The sequence below is a fragment of the Setaria italica genome, chromosome I (assembly GCF_000263155.2).
Source record: "Setaria italica strain Yugu1 chromosome I, Setaria_italica_v2.0, whole genome shotgun sequence".
Taxonomy (NCBI): Eukaryota; Viridiplantae; Streptophyta; class Magnoliopsida; order Poales; family Poaceae; genus Setaria; species Setaria italica.
Genome location: NC_028450.1, coordinates 36,994,614 through 37,016,448, shown reverse-complemented (window position 1 = coordinate 37,016,448; position 21,835 = coordinate 36,994,614). Strand labels below are relative to the sequence as shown.

Genomic DNA, 21,835 nt, shown 5'->3' with positions numbered 1-21,835 from the left:
AATTTGTTGGCTAATCAGGATGAGTTAGCTAAGAAGATGGGAGACATTACTGTGAAGGAAGAAGAGGAGGCTATCTTCACAAGCAAAAAGAGAGACCACCTCGAGGGCAAGGAAAACCGAAACCAAGGTGTATAGAAGGTGGCAAGCATCACCCAAAGGAGAAAAGTAGCTCTTCAGGGGGAGTCCATGGATGAGAAAACCAACAACAAAACCAAGAAAGGATGGATGCTTCAATTGTGGTTATAAGGGTCACTTTGCTTGAGAATGCCGATTTCCAAGGAGGCGCTTTGAAGGGAATGAGAAGCGTTTTGAAGGGAATGTGGCCACCACCACATGAGAGAAAAAAGGAGGCATACACTAGTGAAGAAGAGTGGGATGTTGAATTTGTCAAGACGTTGAAGAAGATGAGTTGGAGGAGGACATGGAGGTGCTTGTTTTTGCAGCAACAACTGATCCAACAGTTAACTACAAGGAGGATTGGATATCGATTCTAGGTGCTCCAATCACATGATTAGTGATGACAAAAAGTTGGAGGGAATAGCCGAATACAAGGGAAGGAGAGTTGTGCTTATGGCAGCCAACTCGAGATTATCCATCTCTCATGTTGGGAAGGCGGTCGTTCCAAGGTATGTTCGTCAGCAACTCCAACTCGATAAGGTTTATCATGTTCCTCTGAAGAAGAATCTATTGTCAGTTCCTCAGTTGACAACATAAGGAAAATACGTGCTCTTTGGGCCAGAAGCTGTGGCAATTTTTAGGAAATTGTAGGTTATTGGCACACCCATCATGGAAGGAAGGAGGAGAAAATCGGTCTATGTCCTCTCCGCTGAATCTGCTTATGTGGACAATACTCAAAGGAATGAGGCTGGTATCTTTGGCATGTGCGTCTTGGACACGTTAACAACGGTAAGCTAAAGGAGATGATCCAGAAGGAAGTACTAAAAGGGCTTCCTCAAGTGGACATCCGGATAGACACGGTTCGTGCTGGTTATCAGTACAGCAAGGTTCATCAATTGCCATACAAGGAATCGAAACATCGGTCCGAGATGCCATTGGAGCACATACACTCAGATGTTTTCAGCCTAGTCAAGCAAATATCTATTGGAGGGATGAGGTATATGGTGACTTTCATTGACAACTTCTCAAGGTACGTTTGGGTTTACTTTATGAAAGAGAAGTCTGAAGCTTTCACAAAGTTCAAGGAGTTTAAGGAGAAGATAGAAGGTGAACTCAACATGAAAATTAAGTACCTCCATAATGATAATGGGAGAGAGTATTTGTTAAATGAGTTCATTGTCTATCTTAAGGAGCATAAAATAAGAAGTCAATTAACTTGTCCCAATACTCCACAACAAAATGGAGTAGCAAAGCGCAAGAATCGCCATCTTGCGGAGACTTGTCGAAGTCTGCTCCATGCCAAGAACGTACCTACAAGGTTATGGGCTGAGTGTACAAGGACAACAACTTATATAATTAATAGGCTATCTCAACCCAAGATGGGATTCAAGTCACCACATGAGCTACTATGGAAGGTGAAGTCGGTGATCAGCCATCTTAAAGTATTTGGCTGTGTTTGGTATGTGTTTGTGCCTGATCACCTAAGGAGTAAGTTCAAGAAGAAAGTGATTTGGTGCATCTTTGTTGGCTATGATGATGCATGGAAAGGTTGGAGGTGCTGCGATCCAACCATAGGAAAGTGCTACACCTCAAGAAATGTAGTATTTGATGAAGCCTCAACATATGCTGGTCACCTGAGAAGGTCAAGCTACTAGAATCACATGATTTTGAGGAGGTTCCAGAAGAAATCCAAGAAAAAGAGGAGGATCCACCAACCCCAAGTGAAGATAAAGAGAGTTCCCAAACAAAACCAAGAGCCTTTGGAAGACTGGTGTACATCAGATGACCTCGGAGGAGCCCCAACTACCACAAGTGGAGGTTGACGAGCCTATTCAAGGATTAAGGAGAACAACAAGGCCGAGCAAGCCTAATCCAAAGTATGCTAATGCCGCCCTAGTTGATGAGTCTATACCTATTGAGCCATCTTCATATGAAGAGGCAGCAAAGGCCCCGAGTGGCATAAGGCGATGGAGGAAGAAATCAAGGCACTAAATGAGAATCAAACATGGGATTTAGTGCCAAGACTAAAGGAAGTAAAGCCTATATCTTGCAAATGGGTTTACAAGATAAAGACTCATCCCGATGGCTCAGTTGAGAGGTAAAGGCTCGGCTTGTAGCTTGAGGTTTCTCTGAGCAATATGGGCTGGACTGTGAAGAAACATTCAGTCTGGTGGCAAAAATCACAATTGTTCGAGTCTTGCTAGCATTAGCCGCTTGCAAGTCTTAGAAGTTGTGGTAGATGGATGTCAAGAACGCATACCTACATGGCGAGCTTGACAAGGATATCTACATGGAGCAACCAAGAGGCTTTGAGAGTAAGATCCACTCCGAGTACATTTGTAAATTAAAGAAGGCTCTCTATGGCTTGAAGCAAGCTCCACGAGCATGGTATGGGAAAATCGGTGAGTTTATCATACAAAGTGGTTTCAAAGTCGCTCCATCAGACTCTAGCTTATTCGTGAAGACCAAGGATGGTAGACTAGCAATAGTCCTAGTCTATGTTGATGATTTGATCATCAGCGGAGACTACTCCGAGGAGATACAAAGGACAAGAGAAAATCTCTCAATCTGATTTCAAATGAAGGAGCTTGGAGAATTGAATCACTTCCTTGAACTTAAGGTAGAGCACACAAAGGAAGGGCTATTTCTGGGTCAACAGAAATATGCCAAGGATCTTTTACTAAGGTATGGAATGCTTGACTGCAAGCCTATCTCTACTTCTATGGATCCTAATGTGAGGCTACAAGAAGATGAAGGAAAGGACTTGGAGGACATGACTATGTATCGACAACTGGTCGGAAGCCTCATCTATCTCACGTTAACTCGGCCGGATATTTCTTATCCAATTGGAGTGGTTAGTCGATACATGAGCAATCCAAAGAAGTCTCACCTTGATACAGTCAGGCGTATCCTCAGGTATGTTAAGGGCACCATCAATTTTGATATTCTATACAAGAAGATAAAGGATTGCCAGGTGATGGGATATTGCGATGCCGACTACGTTGGAGATTATAGCACGCGACAGTCAACCATAGGATACTTCTTCAGTATTGGATCAGGAGCTATATCGTGGTGCAGTAAGAGACAACCTACTATGGCATTATCTAGTACTGGAGCTGAGTATTGATCAGCGGCAATGGCAGCACAAGAGAACGCATGGCTCAAGCAATTGATGGAGGATCTTCATCAACCTGCGGACTACCGACTAAGGATTTTCTGTACCAACTTATCCTCTATACACCTAGCAGAAAATCCAGTTTTTCACGTAAGGACCAAGCACATACAAGTTCATTACCACTACATAAGAGAAAAGGTCCTTGAGGGAGAGATTGAGATGGTGCCTAAAAAGACTAATGAGCAGATTGCCGACATCTTCACAAAAGGCCTGAACAAGGCAAAGTTCAAGAAGTTTCAGGAGGCACTCGGCATGGTCTGCAAGACAACTCTGGAGAGAAGTTTGCATTGAGGGAGAGTGTTGAAGGAAAGCAATACAAACTTCTAGAGCCTTCACCACAACTCATGATCCATGATATTTTTCATGAAGGTACTAGATGTTGTTGCCATGAAGAAATTAGTATAGTGTAGAACATAGATATTTGTCTAGTGAAAACTCTAGAGGGGGACATATGTCATCATCCAATAAACTCCCTTGGCCTATAAATAGAGGACCCCTTCCTTGCCGTGCTATTCAACCATGAGCATGGTAGATGAGTGGAGTATGGTAGAAGTACAGGGTGAGTGCTAGGCTAGCCACTAAAGAGAGGGTGTTGTACACTCTTGTGTAATATTGTTATGTTGTAATAAAGTTATGTTTCTTATAAGTGTTAGTCTCCCAGTTGGGCCATATAGTTTCTAAGTACTTAGTGCATAAGTTGTGATCCATCAAAGGTTGGCTCTGTCATCCGGGATCACAAGAGTCTGGACTTCATCGTAGGTTGGCTCTGCCACCCGAAAGTCAGCTTCATCTGTTGGTAGGCTCTACCACCTGAAAGTGAGAAGGCGGCTCTTCCGTCGAAAGGACCCGTCACACCAAGTAACTACAAATTAAAAGGGCTGACCGACTCCGGAGTGAGTTGGTGTCCTAGGTGTAAGTCCTCATATTAGTGGGTATTAGGGCCACCTCAATTTCCAACAACCTGGATACTCTAAAACTGTTCAATATGAATTTGTCCGGGAAGTTATGGTGTCCTGACTCTTGAGCTTAATTTACTGTGACCTTTGTTCCGGCAATGATCTTCTTCGTCCTTTAGTACTTCCCTAATTCTAAATTATAGTTCGTTCTATCTTTGTCATAAGTTACACTACTCAAGTAATATTGAATAATTTTTAAGAAAAATATATATTAATATCTATAGTACTACCAAAATATATTTTTGTGGTGCATTTATAAATTGTAAATTTTGGTACTTTTCCTAGTCAAAGTTATAAAAAATTTTGAACATAAAAAGATACTCTAGCCTCACTTAGCTAAACGAAGCTGTTTTGTGTCTTGCAGTCAGTCTTAATGTTGTTACATATTGCTCGAGCCCGACAAATGAAATAACTCAACCCCTTACGATACATATGTGCGTATAATCAAATTTTAAATCAACAAATCATAATGTTATGAATTAACTCCGCTTCTAGAGTTACAATTGAGGAACTGAATCACACAACACTACTAATCCATGCATTTTAAATTATAGGTCATTTTAATTTTATCTTAGGTCAACTTGGCTAATTTTGATCGAGTTTATATAGAATATATTAATCTATACAATATCAAATAAATGTATTCTAAAGATATATTTCTTGACCTATCTAGTGAAATTAGTTTGATGTTATACACATTTATGCATTTTTTCTACTTAGAACAAAACTAAATGACTTATAATTTGGTCATGTCGTATGCCTAGCGAAGATGTGCAATGGTTGACGCTCTACCCCATCGCTTACAAAAAGAAGAATAAAAAGGTAAAAGGGTTCCCCTTTGTCCATGCACACATGATGGTACGAAATGGAGTACTGTTCAAACTAAGCCTCCCTTTGGCAGGGCTTTTGCCGCGGCTCCGTGAGCGGCTTTTGGCGAAGCCTTGCCAAACGGTGACCAGCAAAATGGCTTGCAGCAAGAAGCCGGGAGAAGCCCCGCAAAATGCGCTGACTCAGTTCCTCCCCGCGCGAGAAGCCAAAAATAGTGGCTTATTGCGGCTCATCCCCATCCAATTCCATCGCTGTCCTTGGGACCGAGCGGCACGGGTGCGGGGCTAACTTGGTGGCGGCGGCGGCGTGACGCGCCTGATGCACCGGCGGAGACCACGGCGGCGGGCTTGGGGCGGATCGATGGCAGGTGGAGCACCGACGGCGGCGTGACGCGCTGATGCGCCGGCGGAGTCCATGGCGGCGGGCGGGGCGCAGCATCGGCGGTGTCTGCCGGCGGGAGGTGGGGGTGCGGGGCCGAAGGTGGAGGGCAGAGGACCGGAGGTGGGGACGCGGGTGATGGCCTAGCCGCCGGCCGCGCGCAAGAGAGAGAAGGAAAGAGCCGGTCGGATAAGGAGTGAGGAGGGGAAAAGAAAAAAGGGGAGAAGAGAAGACAAAGAAAAAAAGGAAAGAAAAAGAAAAGAAAAATGAAAAAAAGAAAAGGGAAAAAAGAAATATAAGGGTATTTTGGACAATTGACATCTTCTATATATTCTAAAAAGCTAGGAGAAGCTGTTTTGCCAAACGTTTTCGTACAAAATAAGCCAGAGCTAAAAAAAGCTGCTTTTTCATACGAGCTAGAGCCAGCTGTTTTTTTACGAGCCAAAGCCGTGCCAAACAGGCCTAACTTCATGAAACTCAAGCAAGTTTTGTTCCAAAACGTTCGAATTTCTGTAGAAGAAAACATATCTAGCTACAATCGCATTAAATTTTAAAATTCTTTTTCTTACAAAATTGAACTTACAACACAGCTAACAGCATTATAGCTGTACAAGCATGCATCCAAAAGCAGGAAGCTAGGCAAAGCCAACAGCAAACAATCAAAGATGCGGCGCTCTTGCCATGTCCGTGACATGAAAAAAAAGAATCTGCTATCTTTCGGTAACGATCTCCACGGCTGTAGCCTCAACCACGCCGGCGTTTTTGGGCTGACTGGCCACCATCGGCGCGGCAGATGGGGCACCGGCGGCTCTTGCGCAGCCACAAGTCCACGCACACCGCGTGGAACCCGTGCTCGCAACCCGGCAGCACCTTGCACCGGTCGCCCGCGCGGAAGGCCTCCAGGCACACCGCGCACTCGCCGCCGCCAGAGCCTTCCTTGCACTTGTGGCACGGCAGCTCGCCGACCTGGTCGGCCGAAAGGCCGTCGATCCCGCCGCCGCCTTCCTCCGCGCGCTCCCCGACGGCGACGCGGGACGAGGCTTGTGCTCGGCAGCACCGGTTCAGCGCCCAGAGGAGCACGACGCAGTGGACGACGAACAGCATCGCGAGGCCGGTGTCGAGGAAGACGGAGTGGGTTCCTGCCATGCAATCGGACCAATGCTAAGAGCTGACGCGGGCGAGCACCTGGCAGCTAGCTTTGCGACCTGGAGCCTGACGACCTGTCCAGGAGACAAGGATATAGGACAGGACAGACAAAAGAGAAGACTTGTTGCTTCTGAGTTCAGACTTTGGGATTTGGATACGCTAGAGAAGTTGCAAAGCATTGTCGTCCATGATGCTACGAGTATTATATCACTACTGCTACATCATTCAGGTTTTATCACTGCACTTGTGAGATGAAGTCTTCGTTAGAGCGAGTTTCTTTTTTAAAAATACGAAGGATATGCTTTGGTAGGTGGCGTACGAGGACATACGTTCGACCCATAATTTTGTCAGATAAGTATTCTTTTAGATAATGACCCCTTGTCAGTTGTAAATCCATTGAATACTTCCCACTACCAGATTCTTTAAGCTGGGGAGTTCTGTAGACGCAAGAGATTGGTCGGAACAGAAGACTTGTTGATCGATTTAACAATGCAATGACGAGCAAATGTTGCAACCGACAGGCATGCATGATTAACAGCTAAACAGGTTCAGGCCTGCAGCGGCGGCCGCGGTGTCGAGAGCTTGGAATATGCTCCGGTGCGGATTTCATGTTCAGTCCGCTTCAGTTTGCAAACAAACTCAACAGCGCACTGAACTTGGGAAGTACCTCAGACTCAGACGTGAACTTCATCGTGACCTCGTCACTTCCAGGTGGTGTTTCAGACTTCTAGTTCTAGGCATATTGGACTGCGACAAGGTGCGGCGTGCCAATCTGCACTGTTCACTTCTCACTACTTTCGTGCCAATCTGCTATAGCTGTCAACGACTCAACGAGCCGAGCTTCAGCGAACTTGTCGCCTCAGGTCTCGAGCTTGTTAGGGCAAGTGCATTGGTATCGTCTAATAGGCGGTCTCATGTATTGACACGTAATCTTGAGACGATTCAACAGGCAATTCGTACAATGGGTTATCCTATAAGTTGTCTGATAGTGGTATATAATTCTTTAATTTGTGCATAAGAAACATAAAATATTATGAGTTGCATGGCAACAATAACTCGTACAATGGTTGTTAAATTATCTCGTAGTCCTACAATTTAGCTCATGAGGTGGTTGTTTCGCGAAGCAACGACCTCTTTCTCTCTCCTCGCTCTCTCTCCTCCACATCATCAAAAATCCTACGTGGCACTGCATGAGACGACTTATAAGACCGTTGACGTGTAGCAATGTACTTGCCCTAGGTCGAGCCGAGCTTAATCCAAAGCTCTAAGACTGCCTGAGCCAACTTCGAGTTATAGGCTCGAGACAGTACTATACGTAACCACGCTAGCGTCCACGATCCCAGTAGAAACAAGTCTACTAGCCCTCAGGCCTTTGCGCTTCTTCACACAAATCGGTTCATCATGAACATCAACAATAAAGTGATACTTGTACCATATTCCCACTAGTCAAAATAGTAAGTACTCCATCAAACTTATAAGGTGCGCTTTCATAAGCAACGCAAGACTATTCCCAACATAATATGCATGGTACATGTGATGAGAAAGCTCTGAGCAATATGAGTTGGATGCCGAAACCAATGACCCGGATGAGCAGCCACTAGGACAGATCCACCAACACTTCCACCGAGAAAATCAGATCAAGTAGAGATCGAGTTCCTTCCACCATATTTTCTCAGATCAATATATGGTATTAATATCTAATAATTCAAAAATATAAGTGTTTTGCATATGCAATGGAATATGAGAACAAAGAGTTGATGTAGGCTATGGAAGAAAGGATAGATCATTCCTTGCATAAGTACTATGCATATGGGTTGTTAATTGTCTACTGTCAAGGTTGTAAAGACACAAGTTGGTCAACACACTCAAACAAGAATAACACATGTCACATCCAAAGTATAAGACCAGACTTATTGTGAAGGGATTTGGTCTGAAGAAATGTATTGATTTTGATGAAATCCTTTCTCTAAGGTGAAGGTGACATGAATTAGACTTACCCAAGCTAGACTTTGAGATTGAGCAATTGGATGGTGAAGACAACCTTCATTTTCGGTGATTTAGATCAGATAAAGAGAATTTACATAGAACGGACTGGGAGTTTAATTCTTCTTAAATACCAAGAAGACTATAAATATATTTCGTTTCAAAAAAAGTCACTTAAAAAAAGAAGTATAAATATATGTACAAGCCGAAAAGGAATCTTTATAGCCCGGTTCGATCTAGCTAATTAAGCCAACAAAATATGCTAACCAGTTCCACAAACAAGATGGTTTAAGATGCGGCTCGCATTCATTACAGCTATATACAACATGTATGCAAAAGTAAGGCAAATTAGGGTCATTCTCAATGCAAAGTTTCATGCTTATGTTTCCAAGAGTGCCATGTAAGCAAGAATGTAATTATTTCATAGATGAAATACCTCACACAATGCATTGTTTCATCTTTTGTTGTTTCCAAGGTTACATGCAAGATACAAGCCTTTTGAAAATCGTGTACACATGGTTTCATCCCCATGAAACTAATTTCTTCTCTTACGTCATAAATAGGGTGCCATGTCATCACAATTGCCTACATAACACCTCATTTATTGTTCATAAAACTGGTATTGAGAATGGCCTAAGGCAACACCAAACAATCAAACATTACGGCGTTTCTTGCCATGATACCCGTGACGTGGAAAAGGCAGCCTAGCTATCTTTGGGTAACGATCTCCAGGGCGGTGGCCGCCTCCACCTCGCCGGCGTTCTTGCCACGCGCGGCCACCACCACGGCGCGGCAGATGGGGCACCGGCGGCTCTTGCGCAGCCACGAGTCCACGCACTCGGCGTGGAACCCGTGCTCGCAACCCGGCAGCACCTTGCACCGGTCGCCCGCGCGGAAGGCCTCCAGGCACACCGCGCACTCGCCGCCGCCAGAGCCCTCCTTGCACTTGTGGCACGGCAGCTCGCCGACCTGGTCGGCCGAAAGGCCGTCGGCCCCGCCGCCGCCTTCCTCCGCGTGCTCCCCGACGGCGACGCGGGACGAGGCTTGTGCTCGGCAGCACCGGTTCAGCGCCCAGAGGAGCACGACGCAGTGGACGACGAACAGCATCGCGAGGCCGGTGTCGAGGAAGACGGAGTGGGTTCCTGCCATGCAATCGGACCAATGCAAAGAGCTGACGCGGGCGAGCACCTGGCAGCTAGCTTTGCGACCTGGTGCCTGACGACCTGTCCAGGAGACCAGGATATAGGACAGGACAGACAAAAGAGAAGACTTGTTGCTTCTAGGTTCTGACTTTGGGATTTGGATACGCTAGAGAAGTTGCAAAGCATTGTCGTCCATGATGCTACGAGTATTATATCACTACTGCTACATCATTCAGGTTTTATCACTGCACTTGTGAGATGAAGGTCCTGTTTGGTTACTCTTGCTAAGGTTAGCAGTTAAAATTTGCTAAACTTTAATTGCTAAACTTTAGCAAAAGTTGTTTGGATACTATTACTAAAAGGCATTTAATGAGCTGTAAAAAGATCTATCTACCCTTATTAAAGGTGCGCAGGAGGGGAGAGACAAGCAATAAATGAGGGGTATAGGTTGCCCAGCCCACCTTTTAGCAAGTTTTAGCGACCAAACACTTGCTAAAGTGCTAAACTTTAGCAACTCAACTTTAGCAAATTTTAGGAAGGGTGTTTGGCAGTTTAGCAGCTAAAAGTTGCTAAACTTTAGCAGCAAAAATTTAGCAAGGTGGAACCAAACACTCCCGAAGTCTTCGTTAGAGCGAGTTTCTTTTTTAAAAATACGAAGGATATGCTTTGGTAGGTGGCGTACGAGGACATACGTTCGACCCATAATTTTGTCAGATAAGTATTCTTTTAGATAATGACCCCTTGTCAGTTGTAAATCCATTGAATACTTCCCACTACCAGATTCTTTAAGCTGGGGAGTTCTGTAGACGCAAGAGATTGGTCGGAAACAGAAGACTCGTTGATCGATTTAACAATGCAATGACGAGCAAATGTTGCAACCGACAGGTATGATTAACAGCTAAACAGGTTCAGGCCTGCAGCGGCGGCCGCGGTGTCGAGAGCTTGGAATATGCTCCGGTGCGGATTTCATGTTCAGTCCGCTTCAGTTTGCAAACAAACTCAACAGCGCACTGAACTTGGGAAGTACCTCAGACTCAGACGTGAACTTCATCGTGACCTCGTCACTTCCAGGTGGTGTTTCAGACTTCTAGTTCTAGGCATATTGGACTGCGACAAGGTGCGGCGTGCCAATCTGCACTGTTCACTTCTCACTACTTTCGTGCCAATCTGCTATAGCTGTCAACGACTCAACGAGCCGAGCTTCAGCGAACTTGTCGCCTCAGGTCTCGATCTTGTTAGAAGGTCGAGCCGAGCTTAATCCAAAGCTCAAGACTGCCTGAGCCAACTTCGAGTTATAGTCTCGAGACAGTACTATACGTAACCACGCTAGCGTCCCCGATCCCAGTAGAAACAAGTCTACTAGCCCTCAGGCCTTTGCGCTTCTTCACACAAATCGTTTCATCATGAACATCAACAATAAAGTGATACTTGTACCATATTCCCACTAGTCAAAATAGTAATAGTAAGTACTCCATCAAATTTATAAGGTGCGCTTTCATAAGCAACGCAAGACTATTCCCAACATAATTTGCATGGTACATGTGATGAGAAAGCTCTGAGCAATATGAGTTGGATGCCGAAATTAAACCAATGACCCGGATGAGCAGCCACTAGGACAGATCCACCATCACTTCCACCGAGAAAATCAGATCAAGTAGAGATTGAGTTCCTTCCACCATATTTTCTCGGATCAATATATGGTATTAATATCTAATAATTCAAAAATATAAGTGATTTGCATATGCAATGGAATATGAGAACAAAGAGTTGATGTAGGCTATGGAAGAAAGGATAGATAATTCCTTGCATAAGTACTATACATATGGGTTGTTAATTGTCTAATGTCAAGGCTGTAAAGACACAAGTTGGTCAGCACACTCAAACAAGAAGAACACATGTCACATCCAAAGTATATGACCCGACTTGTTGTGAAGGGATTTGGTCTCAAGAAATGTATTGAGTTTGATGAAATCCTTTCTCTAAGGTGAAGGTGACATGAATTAGACTTACCTAAGCTAGACTTTGAGATTGAGCAATTGGATGGTGAAGACAACCTTCATTTTCGGTGATTTAGATCAGATAAAGAGAATTTAAATAGAACGGACTGGGAGTTTAATTCTTCTTAAATACCAAGAAGACTATAAATATATTTTGTTTCATAAAAAAAGTCACTTCAAAAAAAAGACTATAAATATATGTACAAGCTGAAAAAGAATCTTTATAGCCCGGTTCGATCTAGCTAATTAAGCCAACAAAATATGCTAATCAGTTCTACAAACAAGATGGTTTAAGACGCTGCTCGCATTCATTACAACTATATACAACATGTATGCAAAAGTAAGGTAAATTAAGGTCATTCTCAATGCAAAGTTTCATGCTTATGTTTCCAAGAGTGCCATGTAAGCAAGAATGTATTTATTTCGTAGATGAAATACCTCACACAATGCATTGTTTCATATTTTGTTGTTTCCAAGGTTACATGCAAGATACAAGCATTTTGAAAATCGTGTACACATGGTTTCATCCCCATGAAACTAATTTCTTCTCTTACATCATAAATAGGGTGCCATGTCATCACAATTGCCTACGTAACACCTCATTTATTGTTCATAAAACTGGTATTGAGAATGGCCTAAGGCAACACCAAACAATCAAACATTACGGCGTTTCTTGCCATGATACCCGTGACGTGGAAAAGGCAGCCTAGCTATCTTTGGGTAACGATCTCCAGGGCGGTGGCCGCCTCCACCTCGCCGGCGTTCTTGCCACGCGCGGCCACCACCACGGCGCGGCAGATGGGGCACCGGCGGCTCTTGCGCAGCCACGAGTCCACGCACTCGGCGTGAAACCCGTGCTCGCAGCCCGGCAGCACCCTGCGCCGGTCGCCGGCGCGGAACGCCTCCAGGCACACCGCGCACTCGCCGCCGACGGGCGCCCCCTCCTTGCACTCGTGGCACGGCAGCTCGCCGACCTGCTCGGCGGAAAGGCCGCCGCCGCCTTCTTCCTCAGCGCGCTCCCCGACGCGGGACGAGGGCTGGGCCCGGCAGCACCAGTTGAGCGCCCAGAAGAGCACGAGGACGTGGACGACGAACACCATGGCGAGGCCGGTGGCGAGGAAGACGACGGAGTGGGCTCCCGCCATGCAATCGAAGCAAGGAACTGACGCGCGCGCCCAGAAGACAAGCTGTCCAGGATATGGGATAGGAGTTAGGACAGAGACAAAAAGAGAAGACTTGTTTGCTTTCTGACTTTTGAGTGATCAGGTGTGGTAGTGGTCACGCTAGAGAAGTTGCAGCCGGCAGTTTACTTGTAGAATTCGTCCATGTTGCTACGACTACGAGTACTATAAATTTATGTTATTAACAATACTTCGTACTAATTACAAAAAAAATGGCTGCATCATGATCCTTGCTGTCAGGAATGTCTGGAGTCTGGACCAAACAAGCACTACATCATTCAGCTTTTCACTGAACTTGTGATGAAAGTCCTCGTTGGAGTTCCTATCTGCTTCGGTAGGTGGCGTACGAGGATGTACGATCCAGTAATAATCTTGTCGATGATGTTGCCAGATGTATATCCGTTGAATATTCCCATTGCTGAGATGGCAGTACTATGTGATGTACGGACAGGCTGCCCATCCGTACCAGCACCGCCACCAGATTCTTCTTTAATCGGGAGAATTCTGCAGAAGCAAGAAGATTTGATCGACTTTTTTCTTTTTGAGGAATTTGACTTGATCGACTTAACAATGCGATGACGAGGTAATGATGTGGTCGACAGCCATGGGTAACAGTTAAACGAGTTCAGGCCTGCAGCGGCGGCCGCGGGATGGGGAGCTTTGGAATATGCTCCGCCGTGGCATCACGTCCAGTGCGGATTCAGCTGAACTCAAGCCAAACTGCCGCAGCTCATGTTCAGTCCGCCTCGGTGTACAAGCAAGCTGAACTTGTTTAAATTGTCTCTGACTAGTGGTTATCGAGCAAATCAACGCCGACGACACGGACCGGATGGTCGTGAAACGTCACCCTATTTGGCCAGGTTGTGGACGCAATCGATTTCTCAACTCGTAATCACTATCGAATGAATCAAATCAGCTCGTAATTACAAAGGATGAACTGAACATTACACTGGTAGCAACTAAACAAATTAAAGATTTCGCAAATGCAAAGAACCAACTGCTTCTTTCTGTCTGTATGTACAAGCACGAACGAATCAAACGGCAAAGTCGAAGCCGAACTCACTAGCTAGCAGCTACCGATCCGCGCCTCCCTGCCTTTCAGCCACGACCTCCGACGAGGCGGCGGCCACCGTGCCGGCCGCCTTGCCGCGGCCGACGGCGACGACGACGACCACGGCGCGGCAGACGGGGCAGACGCGGCTCTTGCGCAGCCAGGGGTCCACGCACTGCGCGTGGAAACCGTGCTCGCACCCCGGCAGCGCCCGGCACCGGTCCCCGGCCCGGAACGCCTCCAGGCACACCGCGCACTCGCCGCCGCCCGCGCCGGCCTTGCTCTCGTGGTCGTGGCACGGCAGCCCGTTGAGATCCTCGGCCGACAGCCCCTCCGCCGCCGCGCGCTCCTCGTCCGGCGCGGCGCGGAGGGCGACGCCCCGCCTGAGCGCCCAGAAGACGATGAGGATGTGCAGCACGAGCATGGCCACGACGCCGGCGACGAGGAGGAGCACGGACAGCGTCACTCCCGCCATTGACGCAACGAGCACGACACGGCGCCTAGCTAGGACGACAAGCGAGAGGGGCAGAGGAGATTAACCGAAGCCATAGAAGTGGACAGTCAGAGGAATCCGCAAGTGGCTGTAGAAGAACCACCTCGCAGCAGGGTCGATGGATCTTCTGGTGCAGGTCAATTGCATCGATTCATCTTCCATGCCTATCTCATTACCGGCTTCTTTGACAAACTTGCCGCACAGTACATGTTCTTAAAAGCGACAGCATCGATCGTCCTGCGGATAGCATTATTGAATTCTTTAAGCTTTCGCTTTGGAAGAAACGGTGTGCTGGATCGGATTAACAAATGGTCATCGCTCACCGGGTACTGCGACTGTTGAATGATCAGTACATGGCACTAGAAGGCCCATCTGGGTTGGTGAAAACGACAAGAGGTGCTGCCCTGCTAGGGGCTTGGAAGATTACCGGGTGACTCGAACCGCGGTGCGGCCAGGTGAGCTGGGCTGGGGAAAGCGACGCCACGACCGGTAGAGGCAGTTTGGCGCCACCTCTGTTGGCTGTTGCGATGGCTGTGCGAGTTGCCCTTGTTCTTTTTTTTTTTCCTTTTGCTGTTGCCCTGACAGTGTTCCTTCCAGTGGAAAAGCTTCCCGACCGGAGTAAATCAACAGGATCTGCGACCGTCAGCGATGGAATTTAACTTGATCGAAGCTCCAGACAATCAGATACAGATGACATGCGCGAAGGAACTTCACGTCTGAATCCTGAACTCTTCTGAACAAATGCCTCGCCAGTCGCCACTGAGGTGGGCAAAGCAATCAATTGGGAATGAGCAAAGGCATAGCCGCGTAGGAACCCGTCAGGTTCAACCACTGCATCCATCCTATATTCATACGCGTGCATCAGCGTCAGAATCTCTTTGGTGCCCTGGTACCAGAATTTGTCCGGTTGAAGGCGACCGGTTTGCGAGCTGCATTGGACGACGAAGATTCCAATAACCCGGCTTTACTAATGGAACCTTACCCGAGGTGGGTCCAGCTGTCAGAAGGCCACAGCGGGTTTTAAAGGGGGTGAAACCCGTCGACGTCATCGAGGCCACGAGGATTTTAGTGGGCGGTGACGCGGACAACCGCAAAACCTCCGCCCCGCGGACCCATGGCGTCGTCGTCCTCGCCTCCGCCGCCGCCGCCGAAGCTGCCGATCCCCGGCCGCCGCAACATACTCATCACCAGCGCCTTGCCCTACGTCAACAACGTCCCGCACCTCGGGAACATCATCGGATGTGAGCACCCCTCCCTTCCTCCCCGCCGCGCCCGCTCCCCTGCGAATTATCCCCTGACTTAAATTCCGGCCCTTCGCCGTTCGTCTTCACGGGGATTTTATTCGGCTGTGCGCGCGCAGGTGTGCTGAGCGCCGACGTGTTCGCGCGCTACTGCCGGCTGCGCGGGTACAACGCGCTCTACATATGCGGGACGGACGAGTACGGGACGGCCACGGAGACCAAGGCCATGGAGGAGAGGTGCTCGCCCAAGGAGATCTGCGACAAGTGAGTCAGCAGGCCCTTCGCCTGAAATCCTTGCCTTCCAGTCGGGCGGTGCTTCTCTTCTAATTGGGAATTCGATCAATTGGTAATTTGGGTGCGCAGATGATTCGTTTTAGTGTTATATAGTTTCGTTTGGGCTGTCTGATTTCGGGAGTTTTAGGTACAGGGCGAACTGGCGAGGCGAGGTGAATTGCTGATTCTTTTGCGCTGTGACGTCAATTCGCTAGACACTCTTCACTGCCTTATGATGGTTGATAATTGAACTTGAATACAGGGGAAATTACGTCGAATAAATTGGTTTGCGATGAATTTCAGTTAGGCACTTAGGCTCTGTTATTCCTAAATCACATTGAACACAAGTGTTCGTGCTACAATATTGAACCAAGTGGATTTGATTCTTGCAATAGTTGACCGATGACTTAATCGTGATCCTGCAGTTCTGTTTCATTGTATCTTCATTGGCTACAGTTTGATTAGTGCTTGATCATTTGACCTATCCCTAGACCCATTGATTTTTACTGTCTTGTATACATGAAGTATTCAACTATCACTCTTGATTTGCTAGCTTGTTTCTTAGCTGCATATATCAAATGAAAGAAAGAAAGAAAAACACTTTCTTCATAGAAACCTTTCTTTACTGAAAATGCAGGTACCATGCTATCCATAATGAGGTTTACAAGTGGTTTGACATAAAATTTGACAAGTTTGGACGAACGTCCTCTCCTCAGCAGACAGAAATATGCCAAGCAATTTTCCATAAACTGATGAAAAACAATTGTCTCACAGAAAATACCATGCAGCAGGTACAGCTTGTTTGTGGTAAACTTGTATATTCAGCTCCATATAATTTATCCAGTGTACAATAATTTTCTGTGTTGCAGCTTTATTGTGATACTTGTCAAAGATTTTTGGCAGACAGACTTGTAGAAGGAGCATGCCCTACAGAAGGATGTACTAATCAAGCTGCGCGAGGTGATCAATGTGACAATTGCAGTCATATGTTGAATCCAACTGAACTAATTGATCCAAAGTGTAAGGTAAGCATACACAGTACTTGCTGTACACTATCATTTTTCTGTATCATTATTGTTGATCTAATTATATAAGACGGCGTCAAAATGTGAATAGTAAACGTCCTATTGGTATTCTGCATTTTCATTGTAGGTCTGTAAGAATACCCCTCATGTTCGTGAAACAGATCACTTTTTCTTGGATCTCCCTCTATTGAAAGACAAGTTGGTAAACTATATCAATGATACTTCAGTAGCTGGTATGTGGAGTCAAAATGCCATTCAAGCGACAAATGCATGGTTGAAGGAAGGACTAAAGCCACGCTGCATCACAAGAGATCTTAAATGGGGAGTCCCTGTTCCAATCGAGAAGTATAAAGATAAGGTTTGGTCATATCACATATGAAGTCTACAGTTATGAATGTATCTGATTTCCCATTCCGATTATTTCAGGTTTTCTATGTCTGGTTCGATGCGCCGATTGGCTATGTGTCTATAACAGCATCTTATACACCTGAGTGGGAGAAGTGGTGGAAGAATCCTGATAATGTGGAATTATTTCAGTTCATGGGCAAAGATAATGTGCCATTTCACACGGTATGATGTCTATAACACGCGAACATTTTCTTGAGTCATTAGAGATTGCTTTATCATGACCACGTGATTCTGAACAATTGGCATCTTTGTGCTTTCGACACCATTTCTATACCAAGTTTCATTTTCTTTATAGAAAATCACTACTCCGTAGAGACACCAATGTTTTCTAGGTATATTAATATTTCCGAACTATGTTTGTGGCACTTGTGAACTCTGCCATTTCTTCTATTGCATGCACTTCTTTTTAAGTGCTTATTAATTTGAAGGTGTTTTCAGATCATGTTCCCTTCAACGCTACTAGGAACTGGTGAAAATTGGACAATGATGAAGACCATTAGTGTTACTGAATACTTAAATTATGAAGCAGGTACATGATAGTTGTTACGTTTTTCTATTTGTTAACTTCGCATTAAGATGCAGCCCATGCCATCATGTGAGCTATCCACATTTGCTAAAAACGCGTGTTTACTTGAACTGGGTTGGAAGATATGTTGGAGTTGGACCTTTTGATCAATGTTGATCTCGTACTGCTAGAGACTCAATGAATAATTGGACAGTTCACGCCATAAGATTGCTGAATATATTAAATTATTATATCTCTAGTTTACCAGTTCTGTATTTTGTCTTCAGACATGCTTCTCTTCAGTTTTCATTTGTTCAATCAACTAAATATTTATACATTGTGGCTGATAAACTACACTTTAAGTGCTTTCTCTTAAATAGATGTGGTATATTGGTGTGTTGCCTACAGTTTGTTGTTTCTTCCAAACTTTCTTTGTGTTTTAAAAATATTTTGCAGTATGTACAGTTTATTTCCTGCAAATAACTAAATATTCCTTGCCTGTAGGAAAATTCTCCAAGAGTAAAGGTATCGGAGTTTTTGGTAATGATGCAAAGAATACAAATATTCCTCCTGAAGTATGGCGATACTACCTGCTTACGAATCGCCCTGAGGTTGATACCAAAACTTGTCCAGTGATATTCTATTTATGACATCAGTTTAACAAACGCATTTGATCTGATTTACATAGGCGTCAGATACACTCTTTACATGGACTGATTTGCAAGCCAAATCGAACAGCGAGTTATTAAAAAACCTGGGAAACTTCATCAATCGTGTGCTAAGCTTTATTGCAAAACCAGCTGGTTAGTCAGTCTTACACCAAACATAATACCATCTGAGGATTCTACTGATACAAATCATATATGGTTAATGATCAGTCCTATTACCTTCTCCACATTTGTGAGAGTTCATTTTGTTATTATTTTGCAGGAGCTGGGTATGATTCAACTATACCTGATGCTCCTGGTGCTGAGTCACATCCACCGACAATTGAGCTTGCAAAAAAAACCAGTAAATGGGTTGAACAATATATCGATGCAATGGAAAAGGTAAACACTAAACAATGAACTTGTGCATGTATACCCTTATGTTTTGCCACGTCAGCTTGCTAGGTTTTTCAACTGTATTGGTCTTCTTATGACAGGTTAAGCTGAAACAAGGACTGAAGATTGCAATGGGTATCTCTAGTGAGGGAAATGCTTATTTGCAAGTAATTCTTTTTTCCCTTCTTTCATTTACCGTTTTTTTCCCTCTACTAACATTTATTTATCTTTGATTTGCTAATATAATGTAGAACAGTGTATTTTGGCAACTTTATAAAGAAGATCCAGTAAGCTGTGCAATTGTGATGAAAACTTCAGTTGGTCTTGTCTATCTCCTTGCCTGTCTGCTGGAGCCTTTCATGCCTTCCTTTTCTAATAAGGTGTGATCTTAGTTGTTACAGAGTGCTGTCGGAGTTTCTTCAAATAGCATTCTTGCCCCAAACCTCACTGTGTGTTATCTTCTATAAGGTGCTACATCAATTGAACCTGTCCCCAGAAGAACATCTCTCATTCAGTGAAGAAAAAGGAGAAAGTGTGAAGGCAAAAACTCCTTGGGATTTTCTACCAGCAGGGCACAAAATAGGGAGGCCTGTACCTCTGTTTGAGGAATTGGTGCGTCTTGCATTCAGAATATTTTGGTCTACTGGCCATAATTTTACACCTCATAACTTGCAATGATTGCAGGAAGATGAAAAGGTGAGTGAGCATAGGGAAAAATATGCAGGCAGTCAAGCTGAGAGGAGCTCAAAAGCAGTGGCGGATGCTGAAGCTACGAAAATTGCTAACCAGCTAAAAAGCACCACATTATCTGGTAATTGTTTGAATACTCTAATTTATTCTTCTTCGTACTCGCTAGAAGCCCAGAATATGAGGCAGAACTGCCTTTTCTGTTGCATATTCCAAAAAAAAAAAGAGAAAAGTTCACGTTGGTCAACTTATTGGAGAATTGTGCACTTAATATGTCTACTACTCTACTTACAATAAGTAATACCTAGAGATCAAGCACTTGCTCAGTTGGCAGGTGTGCTGTCAAGCACCCTGCCCACCTGAGCTCTAACCTGGATGCCCCCTGTATCTTAATTGTGAACCAGAGCTCCTAGCATAATTTTGGAGAACAAACACAAGAACTATCATGCAAGTGTCAGCTTCATGGTAGATTGCAACCTTTCTATCTTGTTTGAAGTGCTTCGGCTCTTGTTTGAATTATTTTCCTCCAAGCCATTTCAAATTCCAGCAAGTAATTATCTATTTCTTCTCTCTCTCTTTTTTTATCCAGAGGGAGGCTCAAAAAAGGAACAAAAGAAACAGTCTGGTAACTCAAAATCTAAGGCAGCAGAGGCAGAAGTCTCAGTTGCAAAGTTGGATATTCGAGTGGGGCTTATCAGAAAAGCAGAGAAGCACCCAGATGCTGATTCCCTGTATGTAGAGGAAATTGATGTTGGAGAGGAGGCTCCAAGAACAGTGGTTAGCGGCCTTGTCAAATACATTCCTCTTGAAGAAATGCAGGTTAGTTTTACTAACACATCATTTGTGCTTCTCCTAGATATGTTCTCGAGATGCCCTGGGTTGGGGTCACTGACCATGTAATGTTTGTTATGAATGAGCAGAACCGGAAAGTGTGCGTTCTCTGCAATTTGAAACCAGTGGTGATGCGAGGTATAAAATCACACGCCATGGTTCTGGCCGCATCAAGTGACGACCATACCAAGGTAAGACATTGTATAGCTTCACGTGTGATAAAGTTATGCTCTGAAATTGGAAACACGCCAATATGCAGTATCACTGTTTATTTTGAAGTATAACAACGCTGCACTCTCCCGCGAATCTATAGGTTGAATTGGTCGAGCCACCAGCGGATGCTGCCGTGGGGGAGAGGGTCACCTTTGCTGGGTACTCGGGTGAGCCTGAGTCTTCTCTGAGTGGCAAGAGCAAGGTCTGGGAGAAGCTAGCCGCTGACCTTCACAGTAACGGCGAGCTTGTGGCGTGCTACAAAGATGTCCCGTTCACGACTTCGGCTGGGGTGTGCAAGGTGAAGACAATAGCAAATGGAGAAATCCGCTAGACGCCGTGCGAAAAGGCAGCCTGACCTAACTGCTGTCTGATGTCACTGAAATTCTAGCTGATTGCTTTTTGTTGCAAAAAAGAATATCCTTTGATTTGAAAATCTGTATAGTGAAAAATGGTAATACGGGTAATGATATAGTTAATCCCGTCCCGGAGTATATTGTCTCACCTTGTCCCGTCAGCACTGTAAGCTATAGTAGTACTACACCAAAATATACTAGTACAGATGGGTCGCCATAGGCCGGCCGTTCTATGCAAGACGATGAGTTAGGCCTTTTATATTGGGCTATATGGTAGCGACATGGGCTGGGATACTTCTATTTGGAGCGGACCACACACAGCTGACCACATGGGCAGCGGCGCGGGAGCTTCCTGGATTACATTGCCAGGATGCCACAGGAATGTTTGAACCTTATGATGACAGTGTGGATGGAACGCAAATGTGTTGAGGTTGGATTGATCAATTATTTCTGCTGCGTAGCAGAATTGCCTGGGCCTACTCGCGCCAACAGCTGAGCGTAGCATACTGAGACAAAATCAACAAGAGAACAACAACCTCCCTGCACAGCGCAAAAGAGCGCAGCAGCAGGAGGAGAGGGAGAGCACATGGCAACTCAGACGGACGGCGCATCGGCGCCCGGGATTGGAGTGAGCGGGGGATGGGGCCATGGGGGCCGCCCGGGGCAGCTGCAACCTCACCAGCTGATCCCCTGGTGATTGGGGCGATGCGTGCGGTGCGAGGCTGGCTGGGGTCGCGCGGGGACACCCGGGTAGCCGGTCCCGGACACGTAAGGGTGCGTTTGGTTGGGAGACGATGTAGGACGGGACG

The 21,835-nt window shown here is 45.5% G+C and overlaps 5 protein-coding genes across 5 annotated transcripts; 1 reads left to right on the top strand and 4 right to left on the bottom strand.

Moving 5' to 3' along the window:
- Positions 1-6,129: 6,129 nt before the first annotated feature.
- LOC101755047 (RING-H2 finger protein ATL14) lies at positions 6,130-6,660 on the bottom strand. Its single transcript, XM_012847507.2, has one exon. The coding sequence runs from the start codon at positions 6,598-6,600 to the stop codon at positions 6,199-6,201; it is 402 nt and encodes a 133-aa protein (XP_012702961.1). The 5' UTR covers positions 6,601-6,660; the 3' UTR covers positions 6,130-6,198.
- A 2,365-nt stretch (positions 6,661-9,025) lies between these two features.
- On the bottom strand, positions 9,026-9,779 carry LOC101755466 (RING-H2 finger protein ATL80-like). Its single transcript, XM_004955134.3, has one exon. The coding sequence runs from the start codon at positions 9,730-9,732 to the stop codon at positions 9,292-9,294; it is 441 nt and encodes a 146-aa protein (XP_004955191.1). The 5' UTR covers positions 9,733-9,779; the 3' UTR covers positions 9,026-9,291.
- Positions 9,780-12,165: 2,386 nt separating this feature from the next.
- Positions 12,166-13,342, bottom strand: LOC101755058 (E3 ubiquitin-protein ligase ATL23). Its single transcript, XM_012843243.2, has one exon. The coding sequence runs from the start codon at positions 12,865-12,867 to the stop codon at positions 12,433-12,435; it is 435 nt and encodes a 144-aa protein (XP_012698697.1). The 5' UTR covers positions 12,868-13,342; the 3' UTR covers positions 12,166-12,432.
- Positions 13,343-13,780: 438 nt separating this feature from the next.
- On the bottom strand, positions 13,781-14,847 carry LOC101754633 (E3 ubiquitin-protein ligase ATL23). The gene is made up of 2 exons (XM_004953740.4): positions 14,551-14,847; positions 13,781-14,454 (listed from the first exon to the last, which is right to left on the bottom strand). The coding sequence occupies exons 1-2, from the start codon at positions 14,607-14,609 to the stop codon at positions 13,977-13,979; spliced, it is 537 nt and encodes a 178-aa protein (XP_004953797.1). The 5' UTR covers positions 14,610-14,847; the 3' UTR covers positions 13,781-13,976.
- A 663-nt stretch (positions 14,848-15,510) lies between these two features.
- LOC101754242 (probable methionine--tRNA ligase) lies at positions 15,511-21,187 on the top strand. The gene is made up of 17 exons (XM_004953739.2): positions 15,511-15,688; positions 15,808-15,952; positions 16,599-16,752; positions 16,831-16,986; positions 17,114-17,344; positions 17,413-17,556; positions 17,833-17,923; positions 18,404-18,510; positions 18,588-18,702; positions 18,830-18,948; positions 19,044-19,109; positions 19,194-19,322; positions 19,411-19,554; positions 19,627-19,753; positions 20,219-20,448; positions 20,550-20,651; positions 20,774-21,187. The coding sequence occupies exons 1-17, from the start codon at positions 15,562-15,564 to the stop codon at positions 21,002-21,004; spliced, it is 2,418 nt and encodes an 805-aa protein (XP_004953796.1). The 5' UTR covers positions 15,511-15,561; the 3' UTR covers positions 21,005-21,187.
- The last annotated feature ends 648 nt before the right edge of the window (positions 21,188-21,835 follow it).

Coding starts and splice junctions, on each gene's coding strand:
- LOC101755047 (XM_012847507.2), bottom strand. CDS start 6,600: ATGGCAGGAACCCACTCCGTCTTCCTCGACACCGGCCTCGCGATGCTG.
- LOC101755466 (XM_004955134.3), bottom strand. CDS start 9,732: ATGGCAGGAACCCACTCCGTCTTCCTCGACACCGGCCTCGCGATGCTG.
- LOC101755058 (XM_012843243.2), bottom strand. CDS start 12,867: ATGGCGGGAGCCCACTCCGTCGTCTTCCTCGCCACCGGCCTCGCCATG.
- LOC101754633 (XM_004953740.4), bottom strand. CDS start 14,609: ATGGAAGATGAATCGATGCAATTGACCTGCACCAGAAGATCCATCGAC. Junction 14,455..14,550: donor TCCATCGACCCTGCTGCGAG/GTGGTTCTTCTA, acceptor CGTCCTAGCTAG/GCGCCGTGTCGTGCTCGTTG.
- LOC101754242 (XM_004953739.2), top strand. CDS start 15,562: ATGGCGTCGTCGTCCTCGCCTCCGCCGCCGCCGCCGAAGCTGCCGATC. Junction 16,987..17,113: donor TAATTGATCCAAAGTGTAAG/GTAAGCATACAC, acceptor TTTTCATTGTAG/GTCTGTAAGAATACCCCTCA. Junction 17,924..18,403: donor ATACTTAAATTATGAAGCAG/GTACATGATAGT, acceptor CCTTGCCTGTAG/GAAAATTCTCCAAGAGTAAA.